Source organism: Ranitomeya imitator, chromosome 5 (assembly GCF_032444005.1).
Source record: "Ranitomeya imitator isolate aRanImi1 chromosome 5, aRanImi1.pri, whole genome shotgun sequence".
NCBI classification, from domain to species: Eukaryota; Metazoa; Chordata; class Amphibia; order Anura; family Dendrobatidae; genus Ranitomeya; species Ranitomeya imitator.
Window position 1 is genome coordinate 689,682,198 of NC_091286.1, and position 20,392 is coordinate 689,702,589.

Below are 20,392 nucleotides of genomic sequence, written 5' to 3' on the forward strand. Positions count from 1 at the left end.
TGCCCTGTACTGCCCCTGTGCTGCCCCTGTACTGCCCCTGTACTGCCTCTGTACCACCCCTGTGCGGCCCCTGTGCCGCCCTGTACCACCCCTGTGCCACCCTGTGCCGTCCCTGTTTTGCCCTTGTGCCGCCCTGTACTGATCCTGTACTACCACTGTACCTCCCCTGTACCACCCCTGTATCAACCCTGTACCGCCCCTGTACCGCCTCTGTATCGCCCCTGTACCACCCCTGTACCGCCCCTGTACCGCCCCTGTACCACCCCTGTACCGCTCCTGTACCGCCCCTGTACCAACTCTGTACTGCCCCTGTACCGCCCCTGTACCAATTCTGTACCGCCCCTGTACCGTCCCTGTACCAACTCTGTACCACCCCTGTACCGCCCCTGTACCACCCCTGTACCGCTCCTGTACCGCCCCTGTACCAACTCTGTACTGCCCCTGTACCGCCCCTGTACCAACTCTGTACCACCCCTGTACTGCCCCTGTACCACCCCTGTACCGCTCCTGTACCGCCCCTGTACCAACTCTGTACCGCCCCTGTACTGCCCCAGTACAGTCCCTGTACTGCACCTATACCAACCCTGTACCACCTCTGTACCGCCCCTGTACCGCCCCTGTACCGCCCCTGTACCGCCCCTGTACCGCTCCTGTACCGCCCCTGTACCGCCCCTGTACCGCTCCTGTACCGCCCCTGTACCGCCCCTGTACCACCCCTGTACCGCCCCTGTACCGCTCCTGTACCGCCCCTGTATCGCCCCTGTACCACCCCTGTACCGCTCCTGTACCGCCCCTGTACCGCTCCTGTACCGCCCCTGTACCGCCCCTGTACCGCTCCTGTACCGCCCCTGTACCGCCCCTGTACCGCTCCTGTACCGCCCCTGTACCACCCCTGTACCGCTCCTGTACCGCCCTTGTACCGCCCCTGTACCGTCCCTGTTCTGCACCTATACCAACCCTATGCCGCCCCTGTAACTTCCTAGCTCTGCCCGTTTTGGCAGGATTAGGAGCCGTAAAATGCCAAAAGTTGCTAAACTTTATCCTAGCCTCATGTTACGCCAAATGTTTGAGAATTTTCAAGCTTCTTACTCCAGAATTCTGGCATGAAGACTTTGATAAATCGCGGACAATGTGATAATTTTGCTTCCTGACATTTAATTATTTATCACCATGAAACGTGTTTATACAATTAGAAGATTCCATACTTCGATTAAAGGGGAAGCGCGCGCTCGTGGTACGCTAGATAAAGCAATTTCAGGACGATTATGTCAAGAGAGATCTGTGTAACAAAAAAAATCTCCGAGCCGTTCTCAAGGTCAGACGCCGCGCATCCCTAATTAATCCCGGTAGGACGACGAACCTGCTCTCTGCATTAATACAGCTGACTCTTCCCACTAGTCTCCTCACTGCTCCCTTCTTCTCAATTTTAGGACAGTGAGGTGTCCTACATCCCAATTAAGTCTAAAACGCTCCATTAATAATCCAGTCTGCCGTGGGTGATTTAAAGGGGATTTATCATTTTTAATGAAAATTGCTGGAGAAAGTGATGGAAACTTCCAGATTTCAGATTGGGGATTAAAATTGCAATCTGATATTGCCAAGATTGTCAGCCCTTCCTTTAATTTACAGAATTTGTAACTTGCAGTACCACTTTTCACCACCGGTGGCAGCAAATAACTTGATAATAATTAAAGCAACAGAGCCCACTAGATTTTACCATTCAAATTTAACAATCGAAAGAGCATATCTCAAAAAATAGAACCACCTAGGCTGTCTATGCATTTCATGGATGGTCTTTCTTTTTATCACCTGATATAATACTCCATTTACTCTTCGCTTAGAACATAGAATTTGGAATGCAGCTTTGGATGTGACTGGAGCGAAAGAAGTAAAACTCAATGTATGTAAAGCAAATATCTGAACTAAGTCAAAACTTTGATGAAAAGAGAAAAACAAAAATCTCCTGTTTTTGGATCAATGTTGGCTGTGAGTGCACCTCTGTGATTGGCAGGACCATATACCGCAGGGGCGCCCAGCCTGCCATGATGATAAAAGGCTTCCATGCATCTAGATAATTCCGGGCATCTGAAGCCGAGCGCAGGTTAATCCCGACTCTTCTCTTCTCTCCGGATTTCCTTGCACATTATCTCTCACCGTGTTTGTACTACTTTAAGTTTCAGAAGTTCCATCTCCAGGGAAAATTACAGTCTGAGATTAAAAATATATCCAGAGAGATGAACTCTGGGATCAAGGAGAATTCAGGTCTCACAGGGTTAAAAAAAAGTGTTCTTAAGGTGTCAAGATTACATCACAGCCTTAAAGGGATGTTGGCACCGTAGGGCTTGGTGATGCATCAATAGGATTCATCATGACCTCTGACCCAGAGAGGGTAGATGTCAGCCGCTACCGGAGAGGGGCCACATATTGCCCATCAGTGGCCAAGAGCCCTCCGAGATTATGGACAGTCCCATATGGCAATTTTTCCTACTATTGCTTTGGACCAAAGACATTTTAATTTCCAATAATTGTTATTTGATACGTTCTTACACAGATACATATGGCATAAAGGACACCCCCGGCCGAGTAACTGGAGGTGTTTCTTTTTACAAGCTGGTCATCTTGAGAAAATGTCGAGTCAAGAGGAAAATTAAGGAAGAACATGTTTGTAATATTTCATTATTGGGTACAGGAAGTACTTGGTGGGCTTCAACAATGAATTCTCTCATCTTGAGAAGAGTATGGAGACCATGGGGCAAGTAGAGTCAATGTACCAAGTACAAAAAGTCCACAAAGAATGGTCAATGCATCAAGAACAAAAAGTCCACAAAGTATGTTCAAAGTACCAAGAATAAAAAGTCCACAAAGTATGGTCATTGCACCAAGCACAAAAAGTCCACAGAGTATGGTCAATGCACCAAGAACAAAAAGTCCACAAAGTATGGTCAATGTACCAAACACGAAAAGTCCACAAAGTATGGTCAATGCATCAAGAGCAAAAAGTCCACAAAGTATGGTCAATGCACCAACCACAAAAAGTCCACAAAGTATGGTCAATGCACCAACCACAAAAAGTCCACAAAGTATGGTCAATGTACCAAACATAAAAAGTCCACAAAGTATGGTCAATGTGCCAAGAACAAAAAGTCCACAAATTATGGTCAATGTACCAAACACGAAAAGTCCACAAAGTATGGTCAATGTGCCAAGAACAAAAAGTCCGCAAAGTAGGACAATGTACTAAGCATAAGAAGTCCACAAAGTAAGGTCAATGTACCAAACACGAAAAGTCCACAAAGTATGGTCAATGCACCAAGAAGAAAAAGTCCACAAAGTATGGTCAATGTACCAAGCACAAAAAGTCCAAAAAGTATGGTCAATGCACCAAGAACAAAAAGTCCACAAAGTATGGTCAATGTACCAAGAACAAAAAGTCCGCAAAGTATCGGTGTGTATCGTGTTATCATACTGTTACAGGGCTGTCATTCACTTACCCAAGCTGTAATGATCATGAGATGGCTCCGCTTATCACGTTCCTTTCTATACAGCAAAGCTGACTAGTGACAGTAAACAAGTGTCACCCTATTGCTTGTGCCCTTGTGGCCAGTGTGAGAAGTGCATTTTTTCGAAGATTGGACAACTACAAAAAAACATCCAAAATGTTCCGTTCCGCTACCTCTGCTTCCGTCAGCTCTGAGCCTCCATTCCCATGATTGATGACCTTGTGTTGTGCTACAAGGACACTAAACTTCCTGTCTCTGAATGAGCAGTGGCTTTGCCGTGCAGATGCCGTCCTCCCGAGCCGCTCTTCATTTCCTCCGCACAGCATATCTCTCACTCCGCTCCTTCTTCTTCTTTTTTCTCTCTGACATCCATCTGTCTGGAAAAAGCAGATTTGTAGGTTTTTGGACCAGAGTTCCAGAGCGTTGGTGTGGTTGTGCACTGATGTTGGGTTTCCAAGTAATCGGAAAAGTTTGGGGTTGGAGTTCTGAGCACAAACCCATCATCATTTGTCCCCAAACGTCATGATATCGACCATTACTCTGCTCCTCCAGACTCTTCTGTTGACTCTATGGCAGGAACCCTTGCCACCAGACATGACAGCTTTTCATTCCTCTAGCAGTCGCCTGGCATTGTGCATAGTGCTCTCTTATGTGCAGCTCCTGCGCCTGCACTGGGGCTCATGGAGAAGAATTAGACTCATAGTCGGTGTACATCTGTACAGCGCACCCTCTTAAGTCATACCTGTCTCAGATGGGGGAAATCGGCTTGATGGTTGCACCTACTTTTTCTTCCATACGGAGAAAAGCAAAAGGAGAGACAAGAACAATTGATATGGGGGTATAACTTTAATTTAGCTTCCTCTGCCCTATGTGCACCCCTGTAATGCAGAACTTTCACATTTTTCATATATGGACGGGTTATTTGTGCAATGTATGGCGGTATTATATCAGTGCTACATAGTGTACTATCACACTTTATCACTGTTTTTTAAAGTGTAGTGATTATACATCCAGCTTGTTCTGTATGTGGCCCTGTATGCACCATACATCATTTTTGGTTGGTTACCTATAGATCTGTCTTCTTGCTATTGTAAAATCCACACCTCCTAAATAGCTAAAATCCGAATCTGCAGAAGGAATTTAAGTAAGATTCAGATCTGCCCGATAGGCCGCGTCCAAGGTTATTTCTGCTGTGATGATCTCCAGATGTCATGACATGCTCTAGTTAATGAAAATCTTTTCAGGAAAGTGCAAAATACCAAAACTATAAGGACTCATACTCCTTGTGCGCCCCAGTGTGAAAACTATCACCTTTTTTGCGGCTTTATATACTTTCCCCTGTTGGTATTTCCTGCCGGTGATAGTCTCATTTGGATGTCCAGCCATACAGCTGTAGATTAAGGCTATGTTCACACCTTGCGGCGTCCCTCTGCGGGTTTTCCCGCAGCGGATTTGATAAATCTGCAGGGCAAAACAACTGCGGTTCTCCCTGCAGATTTATCGCGGTTTGTTCCGCGTTTTCCGCTGCGGGTTTCCGCCTATACTATTGATGCTGCATATGCAGCAATATGCAGCATCAATAGTAATGTTAAAAATAATAAAAATTGGTTATACTCACCCTCTGACGTCCCGATCCCTCGGCGCTGCACCCGGCGGTCCGGTTCCAGAGATGCTGTGCGAGAAGGACCCTTCGTGACGTCACGGTCATGTGACCGCGACGTCACCGCAGGTCCTGGTCGCACAGCAACTCTGACCGGACAGCCGCGTGCAGCGCCCAGGAGCTCCGGACATCAGAGGGTGAGTATAACCAGATTTTTTATTTTTTAACCCCAAATATGGTTCCCAGGGCCTGGAGGAGAGTCTCCTCTCCTCCACCCCGGGTACCACCCACACATTATCCGCTTACTTCCCGCAACGTGGGCACAGCCCCATGCGGGAAGTAAGCGGTTCAATGTATTCCTATGGGTGCAGAATCGCAGCGATTCTGCACAAAGAAGTGACATGCTGCGGGTTGTAAACCGCTGCGTTCCCGTGCGGTTTTTCCCGCAGCATGTGCACAGCGGTTTGCGGTTTCCATAGGGTTTACATGTTACTGTAAACGCTATGGAAACTGCTGCGGACCCGCAGCATCAAAATCGCGGCGGTTCTGCGGTAAAAACCGCTAAGTGTGAATATAGCCTAAGCCAGTCAGTGAAAGACCAGCTAGGGTTTATCTCACTGCTCTTCATGTGCTTTGCCTTGCACTGATCTTCGGTTTCATTTTGGACGTAGGCCGCTTATTCTCTAACAGTACTTTACTTAATATCTCTTTCTTTTTCAGCACACTTTCCCTTCTGTAGGTAATTTTCACTCTGCTCTGTCCTCCGCTCTTTGTGAAGCGCTCTATGGCCTTTCAGGCAGCATAGGTCTTAGCTGCCACCCCTTAGTCTGTGGTTAGCACTATCTCATCTCACGCAGGAACTACTAGGGACTGCAGGGTCAGGATCCCTAGTCTGTACAGGAACCAGAAGGGACTCTCACAGTTTTTAGCATGTTACTGTCACGGATGTGTCAAATGCTGCAGACCGTTGCACTGCATCTAACTGCAGAAGGCCTCAGCAGTTTGCTTTGCAGACTTCTGCTTGGTCCTGACGCTAGGACCCAGTGGCCTCCTCCCCCGGCTCTAATGGTCACACCTGGATCTCGGTGTTTATAACTCCCAACTTTCTGCTGGGAGGTGCAGGTGATATTTTCTATTTGAACTTCCCTGTTGAGGCTTGGAGCTGCAGAAGTCAGCTAGCATCCTCTTTGGAGTTTGAAGGACGACGGTGTTTCTCTTTGAGTCTACTCAAGCTAATTGTTTCTTGTTTTGTTTCTCCTATCTGTCTTTAGCGGTAGAGAGGATTGACTAGCACTCATCCTGTCCTTCCCGAAGTAGGGCTTATCGCCAGGGTCAGACAGGGATTAGATATTCTGCTCGGCGATAGGTGCAAAACCTATATAGGGATGATAGGGCAGACAGGGTGACGTTAGATCTGTCTAGAGGTCTCCACTCCCCCCTTCCTTAGTGTTTAGTTCCCTTTCCCTTATCCCTTCTTGCTGCACTTAGTCTCCCTTCACTGTGTGTGACAGTTACCTATTTCCCCGTGTGAATAGCAGTCTTCCAGGTAAGCTCAAAGGGATATTAGTAGCCTTTTATAGCAGTGGGAATGCCATCTAGACACTTGATTCACCTTTTGTTTTTTCTGCCACAACTCCTGTATTTCAAGCGACACAGCTAGGTCCAAAAAAATTTGGACAATGACACAAGTTTTGGCATTTTAATTGTTTACCAAACATATTCCAGATCCAGTTCTGTAATCATTCTGGGCTTAAAATGCAGACTCTCAAATTTAATCTGAGGGTATTCACATCCTGATTGGAGTAAGGTTTAAGGAATCACAGCTGTTTAATATGGAGCTGCCTCTTTTAAAGGAATCAAAACTAAATGGACATTCATCCCAAATGCTTATTAATGTGCTGCATGAGCTTTACCCTCTTTAATCCATCATCAATTAAGCAGGTAAAAGGTCTGGAGCTGATTTCAGGTGTGGCATTTGCATTTGAAAACTGTTGCTGTGAACCCAGAACATGCGGTAAAAGAAGCTATCAATGAAAGAGAAACAGACCATTAGGCTGAAAGAGAAACAGACCATTAGGCTGAAAAAAAAAAAAAAGAAATCCATCAGAAACGTTAGGAGCGGCCAAATCAACAGTTTGGTACATTCTGCGAAAAAAGAAGATATTGGTGAGCTTGGGAAATCAAAAAGGCCTGTGCATCCATAGAAGGAAACAATGGTGGATGATTGCAGAATCATTTCCATGGTGAAGAAAAACCCCTCCACAACATCCACCAAAGTAAAGAACACTCCCCAGGAAGTCAATATCTCAGTATGTAAGTCTAACACAAAGAGAAGACTTAATGAGCGCAAATACAGAGGGTTCACCACAAGGTGCAAACCATTAATCAGTCTTAACCCTGCTGTTGTCTTCGGTCTGGGGAGACCGATTTTGAACTTAGGTATTTTTTGGGGTGTTCTAGATGCGGTTCTGAAACTTGTGGTTGATTGACTTAAATGAGGATGGGTCGTTCAGCCACGGGTTTCAGAGCCACATCTTGAATATTTTAAAGAATATTGAAGTTCAAGGTCGGTCGTTTTTGACCGAAGACAACAGCAGGGTTAAAAATAGAAAGACCAGATTAGACTTTGCCAAAAAAAAAAAAAATCCAAAGAAGCCGCCTAGTTCTGGAAAACCAAAGCTAATATCAACCGATACCAGAATGATGGGAAGAAGAAAGTACAGAATTATTGAGCCCATTAGGTGAGTATCATAAGGAAGAAAAAACTGCTGCCCCTCTGCCAAAAAATGCAATAAAAAGCAATCACAATGTCTTTTTTTCCCCGCAAGATAATACCATTAAAAACGTCAGCTTACCATAAAAAGAAAAAAACATCCTTTATTGATGGAAAAATAAAGAAGTTGCAGGTTGCAGTAAATGCTGAGACAAGGCAAATTTTATTTTCCAATTATTTTAAGTCACAAAACAAATATTACAAAAAAAAATCAGACTGATCAGCAGAATCGTGACATCAGGTCAGTGTTACAGCAAAATAAACGCTGTAAAAAGAACCTTAAAATCAATGGCGGAATTACATTTTTTTCAACGTTATCTATTTTTTTCCCGTTTTTCTGTACATCATACGACATGTATCTTATTCAAAACCTAAAATCGTTCCATAAAAAAACTAAAAGGGCTATGGTTCTTCAAAGAGGGGGAAAAAAGTACAAAAATGAAATTGGCAGCAAAAGAAAATAGTTAAGAAAAAAATGAAAAACAAATATTGTGATGCAAAAACTCCGGAATGTTTGTTTTCTTTTTTTATTTCTTTTCCACTCGACAGTTTAAACAAACAAATGGATCAATACAATTCCCTTTCTGTGCTCGACAATCATAGAAGTGGTCACAAATCTGCTTCTTCTGCATCTAAACCAACAAGTCAACAAGGAGGCAATATATAAAATGGCCGAGACATTTGTCAGAATCCTCGTAAATCATCCGGACATTATAAATCTCCATGCATTACATCCTCAGTCTCCATAGTGATGTGCTGCCCGCTGGGAACACAGATGTCAAGCAAATGTATAGTAACCTAAAGAAGACACGTACAGATGCTCTTTTCCTTCAAGGAGATGTATCAGTATGGCTGAACATATAGGAAGCATTTAACGGCCGCCTGCAGCGTCTCCATACATTACCCATCCCCCATTACTGACATCCTGCATTATCAGAATTCATGCTGATGGATACTAAATTATTAGCATAGATGTATTTATCCACATTATATATTGTACATGACAGTATGCGGTATTAAGATTTCTAATGAAAGAGCTTCAGTTACATAACCGGAGCCGGCATGTAACTCAAGTCTATCTTATTATTCCACTATTACAATATTCCATATTTCCTATGTATTTTATGTCAAGAATATAACTACTATAATACTGTCCCTATGTACAAGAATATAACTACTATAATACTGCCCCTATGTACAAGAATATAACTGCTATAATACTGCCCCTATATACAAGAATATAACTACTATAATACTGTCCCTATGTACAAGAATATAACTACTATAATACTGTCCCTATGTACAAGAATGTAACTACTATAATACTGTCCCTATGTACAAGAATATAACTACTATAATACTGCCCCTATATACAAGAATATAACTACTATAATACAGCTCCTATGTACAAGAATATAACTACTATAATACTGCCCCTATGTACAAGAATATAACTACTTTAACACTGCTCCTATGTACAAGAATATAACTACTATAATACTGCCCCTATGTACAAGAATATAACTACTATAATACTGCCCCTATGTACAAGAATATAACTGCTATAATACTGCCCCTATATACAAGAATATAACTACTATAATACTGCCCCTATGTACAAGAATATAACTGCTATAATACTGCTCCTATGTACAAGAATATAACTACTATAATACTGCCCCTATGTACAAGAATATAACTACTTTAACACTGCTCCTATGTACAAGAATATAACTACTATAATACTGCCCCTATGTACAAGAATATAACTACTATAATACTGCCCCTATGTACAAGAATATAACTACTATAATACTGCTCCTATGTATAAGAATATAACTACTATAATACTGCCCCCTATGTACAAGAATATAACTACTATAATACTGCCCCTATGTACAAGAATATAACTGCTATAATACTGCCCCTATATACAAGAATATAACTACTATAATACTGCCCCTATGTACAAGAATATAACTGCTATAATACTGCCCCTATATACAAGAATATAACTGCTATAATACTGCCCCTATATACAAGAATATAACTACTATAATACTGCCCCCTATGTACAAGAATATAACGACTATAATACTGCCCCCTATGTACAAGAATATAACTACTATAATACTGCCTCCTATGTACAAGAATATAACGACTATAATATTGCCCCCTATGTACAAGAATATAACTACTATAATACTGCCCCTATGTACAAGAATATAACTACTATAATACTGCCCCTATGTATAAGAATATAACTACTATAATACTGCCCCCTATGTACAAGAATATAACTACTATAATACTGCCCCTATGTACAAGAATATAACTGCTATAATACTGCCCCTATATACAAGAATATAACTACTATAATACTGCTCCTATGTACAAGAATATAACTACTATAATACTGCCCCCTATGTACAAGAATATAACGACTATAATACTGCCCCCTATGTACAAGAATATAACTACTATAATACTGCCCCCTATGTACAAGAATATAACGACTATAATACTGCCCCCTATGTACAAGAATATAACTACTATAATACTGCCCCTATATACAAGAATATAACTACTATAATACTGCCCCCTATGTACAAGAATATAACGACTATAATACTGCCCCCTATGTACAAGAATATAACTACTATAATACTGCTCCTATGTACAAGAATATAACTGCTATAATACTGCCCCTATATACAAGAATATAACTACTATAATACTGCCCCTATGTACAAGACTATAACTACTATAATACTGCCCCTATGTATAAGAATATAACTACTATAATACTGCCCCTATGTACAAAAATATAACTACTATAATACTGCCCCTATGTATAAGAATATAACTACTATAATACTGCCCCCCATGTACAAGAATATAACTACTATAATACTGCCCCTATGTACAAGAATATAACTGCTATAATACTGCCCCTATATACAAGAATATAACTACTATAATACTGCTCCTATGTACAAGAATATAACTACTATAATACTGCCCCCTATGTACAAGAATATAACGACTATAATACTGCCCCCTATGTACAAGAATATAACTACTATAATACTGCCCCCTATGTACAAGAATATAACGACTATAATACTGCCCCCTATGTACAAGAATATAACTACTATAATACTGCCCCTATATACAAGAATATAACTACTATAATACTGCCCCCTATGTACAAGAATATAACGACTATAATACTGCCCCCTATGTACAAGAATATAACTACTATAATACTGCTCCTATGTACAAGAATATAACTGCTATAATACTGCCCCTATGTACAAGAATATAACTACTATAATACTGCCCCTATGTACAAGACTATAACTACTATAATACTGCCCCTATGTATAAGAATATAACTACTATAATACTGCCCCTATGTACAAGAATATAACTACTATAATACTGCCCCTATGTATAAGAATATAACTACTATAATACTGCCCCCTATGTACAAGAATATAACTGCTATAATACTGCCCCTATGTACAAGAATATAACTGCTATAATACTGCCCCTATATACAAGAATATAACTACTATAATACTGCTCCTATGTACAAGAATATAACTACTATAATACTGCCCCTATGTATAAGAATATAACTACTATAATACTGCCCCCTATGTACAAGAATATAACTGCTATAATACTGCCCCTATGTACAAGAATATAACTGCTATAATACTGCTCCTATGTACAAGAATATAACTACTATAATACTGCCCCTATGTATAAGAATATAACTACTATAATACTGCCCTTATGTACAAGAATATAACTACTATAATACTGCCCTTATGTACAAGAATATAACTACTATAATACTGCTCCTATGTACAAGTATATAACTACTATAATACTGCCCCCTATGTACAAGTATATAACTACTATAATACTGCCCTTATGTAAAAGAATATAACTACTATAATACTGCCCTTATGTACAAGAATATTACTACTATAATACTGCTCCTATGTACAAGTATATAACTACTATAATACTGCCCATATGTACAAGAATATAACTACTATAATACTGCTCCTATGTACAAGAATATAACTACTATAATACTGCTCCCTATGTACAAGAATATAACTACTATAATACTGCCCCTATGTACAAGAATATAACTACTATAATACTGCCCCTATGTACAAGAATATAACTACTATAATACTGCTCCCTATGTACAAGAATATAACTACTATAATACTGCCCCCTATGTACAAGTATATAACTACTATAATACTGCTCCTATGTACAAGAATATAACTACTATAATACTGCCCTTATGTACAAGAATATAACTACTATAATACTGCCCCTATGTACAAGAATATAACTGCTATAATACTGCCCCTATATACAAGAATATAACTACTATAATACTGCTCCTATGTACAAGAATATAACTACTATAATACTGCCCTTATGTACAAGAATATAACTACTATAATACTGCCCTTATGTACAAGAATATAACTACTATAATACTGCTCCTATGTACAAGTATATAACTACTATAATACTGCCCCCTATGTACAAGTATATAACTACTATAATACTGCCCTTATGTAAAAGAATATAACTACTATAATACTGCCCTTATGTACAAGAATATTACTACTATAATACTGCTCCTATGTACAAGTATATAACTACTATAATACTGCCCATATGTACAAGAATATAACTACTATAATACTGCTCCTATGTACAAGAATATAACTACTATAATACTGCTCCCTATGTACAAGAATATAACTACTATAATACTGCTCCCTATGTACAAGAATATAACTACTATAATACTGCTCCTATGTACAAGAATATAACTACTATAATACTGCCCCTATGTACAAGAATATAACTACTATAATACTGCCCCTATGTACAAGAATATAACTACTATAATACTGCCCCCTATGTACAAGAATATAACTACTATAATACTGCCCCTATGTACAAGAATATAACTACTATAATACTGCCCCTATGTACAAGAATATAACTACTATAATACTGCCCCTATGTACAAGAATATAACTACTATAATACTGCCCCTATGTACAAGAATATAACTACTATAATACTGCCCCTATGTACAAGAATATAACTACTATAATACCGCTCCTATATTTAAGAGTATACCCTTGTGTAACATTTTATATCTTCTGGTTTCAGACTTTGGACAATCTTGACAAACACTTAAACTCTTCGGAATATTTCCGCTTCTTCTGGTTTCCACACTCGGAGAGCGTCAGCCTCTTTTATCAGGACCCTATAGACAAGGTATCAGTGTTGGCATTGTGTTTCCGCGCTGCTCTCTGATAGTTTCCCTGTCCTCCTCCTCCTCCGTCGTCCCTGTCCTCCTCTATCTGTGGACGTCTCGCAGTGATCACCATCTTCCGGCAGAGCCAGGGTTATATTGCTCTGCGCTTTCTATTCTGTTCCATTCTTCACTCGTTCTCTCCCGATTCTCACTATTTATTCAGTGTCTAACATTCTGCATTTCCTGCCGTGTTGCATTTTGCGCTGTGTAATGCTTCTACCTGAGTGCAGCTTTGGCTGTAACTAGAGTATAAGTTATATACAAAAACTGAACATCATTAAAAGGAAAGAAAAAGTATATAGAAGAGATTTTTAATCATCCTGTATGGAGATATAATGTATTGTTGCCCAGTCTTATAATTTGTGATGTCGCTTATCTGCAGCCTCCGTCCTCCAAGGCCAGCTGGTTTTGGGATTGTTTTCTGGGATATTACATGTTGGAGTTCCTGCTCTGGATGAGGTAGGGCACAGGATGCGCTCGTGTGGCTATAGGGTGCTGTTCCATTATCATTATTTTATGCACACTGGCTGTCATCTTTATGTGCTGCAGATTATCGATATGTATATATACACTCCTCCTTATCATAGAGAAAAGTTAAAATCCAAAATATATCTCTGGACAGGGGACATATCACACTCACATTGGACATATGGAATTAATTGTGGCTGGGGAAAGATAAATTAATTAAAACAGGGGAAGCAGAGAGAGAGCTAACGCGTCAACCTCCATTGAAGTAGGGACAACCTGCATTGACCAGGTGATTACAACACAGAAATGCTGTGAGAAGAAGATTCCAAGTCTAAGATTTGTTTAATCAGAGGCTGGGAAACACACGTACAGTCATGGCCAAAAGTATTGACACCCCTGCAATTCTGTCACATAATACTAATTTTCTTCCTGAAAATGATTGCAAACACTAATTATTTGGTATTATTCTCTTCATTTAATTTGTCTTAAATGAAAAAACACAAAAGAGAATGAAGCAAAAAGCAAAACATTGATCATTTCACACAAAACTCCAGAAATGGGCTGGACAAAAGTATTGGCACCCTCAGCCTAATACTTGGTTGCACAACCTTTAGCCAAAATAACTGCGACCAACCGCTTCCGGTAACCATCAATGAGTTTCTTCCAATGCTCTGCTGGAATTTTAGACCATTCTTCTTTGGCAAACTGCTCCAGGTCCCTGATATTTGAAGGCTGCCTTCTCCAAACTGCCATTGTTAGATCTCTCCACAGGTGTTCTATGGGATTCAGGTCTGGACTCATTGCTGGCCACCTTAGAAGTCTCCAGTGCTTTCTCTCAAACCATTTTCTAGTGCTTTTTGAAGTGTGTTTTGGGTCATTATGCTGCTGGAAGACCCATGACCTCTGAGGGAGACCCAGCTTTCTCACACTGGGCCCTACATTATGCTGCAAAATTTGTTGGTAGTCTTCAGACTTCATAATGCCATGCACACGGTCAAGCAGTCCAGTGCCAGAGGCAGCAAAGCAACCCCAAAACATCTGGGAACCTCCAGTATGTTTGACTGTAGGGACCGTGTTCTTTTCTTTGAATGCCTCTTTTTTTTCTCCTGTAAACTCTATGGTGATGCCTTTGCCCAAAAAGCTCTACTTTTGTCTCATCTGACCAGAGAACATTCTTCCAAAACGTTTTAGGCTTTTTTAGGTAAGTTTTGGCAAACTCCAGCCTGGCTTTTTTATGTCTCGGGGTAAGAAGTGGGGTCTTCCTGGGTCTCCTACCATACAGTCCCTTTTCATTCAGACGCCGACGGATAGTACGGGTTGACACTGTTGTACCCTAGGACTGCAGGGCAGCTTGAACTTGTTTGTATATTAGTCGAGGTTCTTTATCCAACATCCGCACAATCTTGCGTTGAAATCTCTTGTCAATTTTTCTTTTCCGTCCACATCTGGGGAGGTTAGCCACAGTGCCATGGGCTTTACACTTCTTGATGACACTGCGCACGGTAGACACAGGAACATTCAGGTCTTTGGAGATGGACTTGTAGCCTTGAGATTGCTCATGGTTCCTCACAATTTGGTTTCTCAAGTCCTCAGACAGTTCTTTGGTCTTCTTTCTTTTCTCCATGCTCAATGTGGTACACACAAGGACACAGGACAGAGGTTGAGTCAACTTTAATCCATGTCAACTGGCTGCAAGTGTGATTTAGTTATTGCCAACACCTGTTAGGTGCCACAGGTAAGTTACAGGTGCTGTTAATTACACTAATTACAGAAGCATCACATGATTTTTCGAACGGTGCCAATACTTTTGTCCACCCCCTTTTTATGTTTGGTGTGGAATTATATCCAATTTGGCTTTAGGACAATTCTTTTTGTGTTTTTTTCATTTAAGACAAATTAAATGAAGATAATAATAACAAAGAATTTGTGTTTGCAATCATTTTCAGGAAGAAACTGAGTATTATCTGACAGAATTGCCGGGGTGTGAATACTTTTGGCCATGACTGTATTATACATAAGCTTCCTCTGACCAAAGAATATTTCTGAGATGTTTTGGAGCCAGTAGTGATGAATATTGGGGTTTTGCTTCAATCTGATTTTTATGGGAGACATATTTTAAGCGTCATTTGGGAGGGACAAAAATAATGCATTCATTCACATCACCATAAGGCACGCTGAACCCCTCCAACTTAATAACGGTGTGATTGATGGTGCTATCCAGGTCATATTTCATCTCTATGTAAAGATAATATCGTGATGAGAAATATGATGACTATACCGCCTGGAACCTCCAGGGGCAAAGATATCCTGTAATTTGGGGATCTTATGGAATTCCGGACGAAGTAGCACATTCTACAATCAGCCCCCACATGGGCTCATGAAGGGGAGGTATGTGGGTGTATCATTGAGCTAATAAAATTGAAAGTTTGGGTTTCTGTCATTTCTCATTGTGGAAGACATAGTTCGCTATTAGAGTGTTCCATTTTCCCAGTCGGAGTGCCTCCTTCTGCTGAGCTTTCAGCCATTTCCGTCACCAGGTTTAGCGCTCTTTCTTTCATTATTCCTTTTTATTTTATGTAATTGTATATATCGTATTGTTTAATTCTCATTTTGTATCATCTTTGTATATTTTGTATAAACACTGCCTATCTTTCTGGAATCAATATATAAGATGTAATAACTCTTCCTCTTGTTCTGTAAACCGCACCCTAAAAGCCATGCTCTACCTGTAACGGGTGTCCAATCGGCCTGTATAAATGATTGGTGGTGGCAGCTAATATGTGGTTCCTTTTTTTGGTGTAATTGTATATATCGTATTGTTTTATTCCCATTTTGTATCACCTTTGTATATTTTGTAAAAACACTGCCTATCTTTCTGTAATCAATATATAAGATGTAATAACACTTCCTCTTGTTCTGTAAACCGCACCCTAGAAGCCATGCTCTATCTGTAACGGGTATCCAATCAGCCCGTATAATCGATTGGTGGTGGCAGCCAATATGTGGTTCCTTTCCTACGCTGTGTGAGCATATGGGAGTATATATATATATATATATATATATACAGTGGGGCAAAAAAGTATTTAGTCAGTCAGCAATAGTGCAAGTTCCACCACTTAAAAAGATGAGAGGCGTCTGTAATTTACATCATAGGTAGACCTCAACTATGGGAGACAAACTGAGAAAAAAAAATCCAGAAAATCACATTGTCTGTTTTTTTAACATTTTATTTGCATATTATGGTGGAAAATAAGTATTTGGTCAGAAACAAACAATCAAGATTTCTGGCTCTCACAGACCTGTAACTTCTTCTTTAAGAGTCTCCTCTTTCCTCCACTCATTACCTGTAGTAATGGCACCTGTTTAAACTTGTTATCAGTATAAAAAGACACCTGGGCACACCCTCAAACAGTCTGACTCCAAACTCCACTATGGTGAAGACCAAAGAACTGTCAAAGGACACCAGAAACAAAATTGCAGCCCTGCACCAGGCTTGGAAGACTGAATCTGCAATAGCCAACCAGCTTGGAGTGAAGAAATCAACAGTGGGAGCAATAATTAGAAAATGGAAGACATACAAGACCACTGATAATCTCCCTCGATCTGGGGCTCCACTCAAAATCCCACCCCGTGGGGTCAGAATGATCACAAGAACGGTGAGCAAAAATCCCAGAACCACGCGGGGGGACCTAGTGAATGAACTGCAGAGAGCAGGGACCAATGTAACAAGGCCTACCATAAGTAACACACTACGCCACCATGGACTCAGATCCTGCAGTGCCAGACGTGTCACACTGCTTAAGCCAGTACATGTCCGGGCCCGTCTGAAGTTTGCTAGAGAGCATTTGGATGATCCAGAGGAGTTTTGGGAGAATGTCCTATGGTCTGATGAAACCAAACTGGAACTGTTTGGTAGAAACACAACTTGTCGTGTTTGGAGGAAAAAGAATACTGAGTTGCATCCATCAAACACCATACCTACTGTAAAGCATGGTGGTGGAAACATCATGCTTTGGGGCTGTTTCTCTGCAAAGGGGCCAGGACGACTGATCCGGGTACATGAAAGAATGAATGGGGCCATGTATCGTGAGATTTTGAGTGCAAACCTCCTTCCATCAGCAAGGGCATTGAAGATGAAACGTGGCTGGGTCTTTCAAGATGACAATGATCCAAAGCACACCGCCAGGGCAACGAAGGAGTGGCTTCGTAAGAAGCATTTCAAGGTCCTGGAGTGGCCTAGCCAGTCTCCAGATCTCAATCCTATAGAAAACCTTTGGAGGGAGTTGAAAGTCCGTGTTGCCAAGCGAAAAGCCAAAAACATCACTGCTCTAGAGGAGATCTGCATGGAGGAATGGGCCAACATACCAACAACAGTGTGTGGCAACCTTGTGAAGACTTACAGAAAACGTTTGACCTCTGTCATTGCCAACAAAGGATATATTACAAAGTATTGAGATGAAATTTTGTTTCTGACCAAATACTTATTTTCCACCATAATATGCAAATAAAATGTTAAAAAAACAGACAATGTGATTTTCTGGATTTTTTTTTCTCAGTTTGTCTCTCATAGTTGAGGTCTACCTATGATGTAAATTACAGACGCCTCTCATCTTTTTAAGTGGTGGAACTTGCACTATTGCTGACTGACTAAATACTTTTTTGCCCCACTGTATATATATATACACACACAATACAGACCAAAAGTTTGGACACACCTTCTCATTTAAAGATTTTTCTGTATTTTCATGACTATGAAAATTGTACATTCAAACTGAAGGCATCAAAACTATGAATTAACACATGTGGAATTAGATACTTAACAAAAAAGTGTGAAACAACTGAAATTATGTCTTATATTCTACGTTCTTCAAAGTAGCCACCTTTTGCTTTGATGACTGCTTTGCACACTCTTGGCATTCTCTTGATGAGGTTCAAGAGGTAGTCACTGGGAATGTTTTTCACTTCACAGGTGTGCCCTGTCAGGTTTAATAAGTGGGATTTCTTGCCTTATAAATGGGGTTGGGACCATCAGTTGTGTTATGCAGAAGTCTGGTGGATACACAGCTGATAGTCCTACTGAATAGACTGTTAGAATTTGTATTTTGGCAAGAAAAAAGCAGCTAAGTAAAGAAAAATGAGTGGCCATCATTACTTTAAGAAATGAAGGTCAGTCAGTCTAAAAAATTGGGAAAACTTTGAAAGTGTCCCCAAGTGCAGTGGCAAAAACTGTCAAGTGCTACAAAGAAACTGGCACACATGATGACCGTCCCAGGAAAGGAAGACCAAGAGTCACCTCTGCTTCTGAGGATAAGTTTATCCCAGTCACCAGCCTCAGAAATCACAGGTTAACAGCAGCTCAGATTAGAGACCAGGTCAATGCCACACAGAGCTACAACAACTGTTAAGAGAAGACTTTGTGCCGCAGGCCTTCATGGTAAAACAGCTGCTAGGAAACCACTGCTAAGGACAGGCAACAAGCAGAAGAGACTTGTTTGGGCTAAAGAACACAAGGAATGGACATTAGACCAGTGGAAATCTGTGCTTTGGTCTGATGAGTCTAAATTTGAGATCTTTGGTTCCAACCACCGAGTCTTTGTGCGACGCAGAAAAGGTGAACGGATGGACTCTACATGCCTGGTTCCCACCGTGAAGCATGGAGGAGGAGGTGTGATGGTGTGGGGGGCTTTGCTGTGACACTGTTGGGGATTTATTCAAAATTGAAGGCATACTAAACCAGCATGGCTACCACAGCATCTTGCAGCGGCATGCTATTCCATCCGGTTTGCGTTTAGTTGGACCATCATTTATTTTTCAACAGGACAATGACCGCAAACACCTCCAGGCTGTGTAAGGGCTATTTGACCAAGAAGGAGAGTGATGGGGTGCTACGCCAGATGACCTGGCCTCCACAGTCACCAGACCTGAACCCAATCGAGATGGTTTGGGGTGAGCTGGACCGCAGAGTGAAGGCAAAAGGGCCAACAAGTGCTAAGCATCTCTGGGAACTCCTTCAAGATTGTTGGAAGACCATTCCCGGTGACTACCTCTAGAAGCTCATCAAGAGAATGCCAAGAGTGTGCAAAGCAGTCATCAAAGCAAAAGGTGGCTACTTTGAAGAGCCTAGAATATAAGACATAATTTCATTTGTTTCACACTTTTTTGTTAAGTATATAATTCCACATGTGTTAATTCATAGTTTTGATGCCTTCAGTGTGAATTTACAATTTTCATAGTCATGAAAATACAGAAAAATCTTTAAATGAGAAGGTGTGTGTAAACTTTTGGTCTGTGCTGTATATATATTCCATGCGTTGGAATCGGAGGTGTACTGTATATACCATATACTCCCTGTAAGTTCCCTAATAACTGGCCTAGTAGTGGAAACAGCCGCGGCCTCATACATCACATGTTAGTCAATTGCCCTGATGATTGGAGGCAGAATAGTTGCGTCCCCTGACAAACTGATGGCAGCGGTGGGATCTGTGCGATCCCTCTGGTATCATCCTTGAAAACTGGTGGCAGCGGTTAGATCTGTGCGACCCTTCTGGAGTCACTCTGCACCACTGGTGGCAGCGGTGGGATCTGAGCGATCTCCCCAGTGTTATCCTTAACTCTCCTCAACAGTGAAATTGTAACACCAAGAAGAAAGAGTCGTGATAATCACAGGATGGACGTTA

General features: G+C 41.0%; 1 protein-coding gene across 1 annotated transcript in view; it reads left to right on the top strand.

Annotated features, from left to right (window-relative positions):
* The window catches only part of LOC138680985 (L-gulonolactone oxidase-like), a 177,329-nt gene that overhangs the window by 111,114 nt on the left and 45,823 nt on the right, over window positions 1-20,392 (top strand). The window contains exons 7-8 of the mRNA XM_069768171.1: window positions 13,100-13,207; window positions 13,630-13,706. Of these exons, the coding sequence (XP_069624272.1) occupies window positions 13,100-13,207; window positions 13,630-13,706 (185 nt within the window). The remainder of the gene's footprint in view (window positions 1-13,099; window positions 13,208-13,629; window positions 13,707-20,392) is intronic.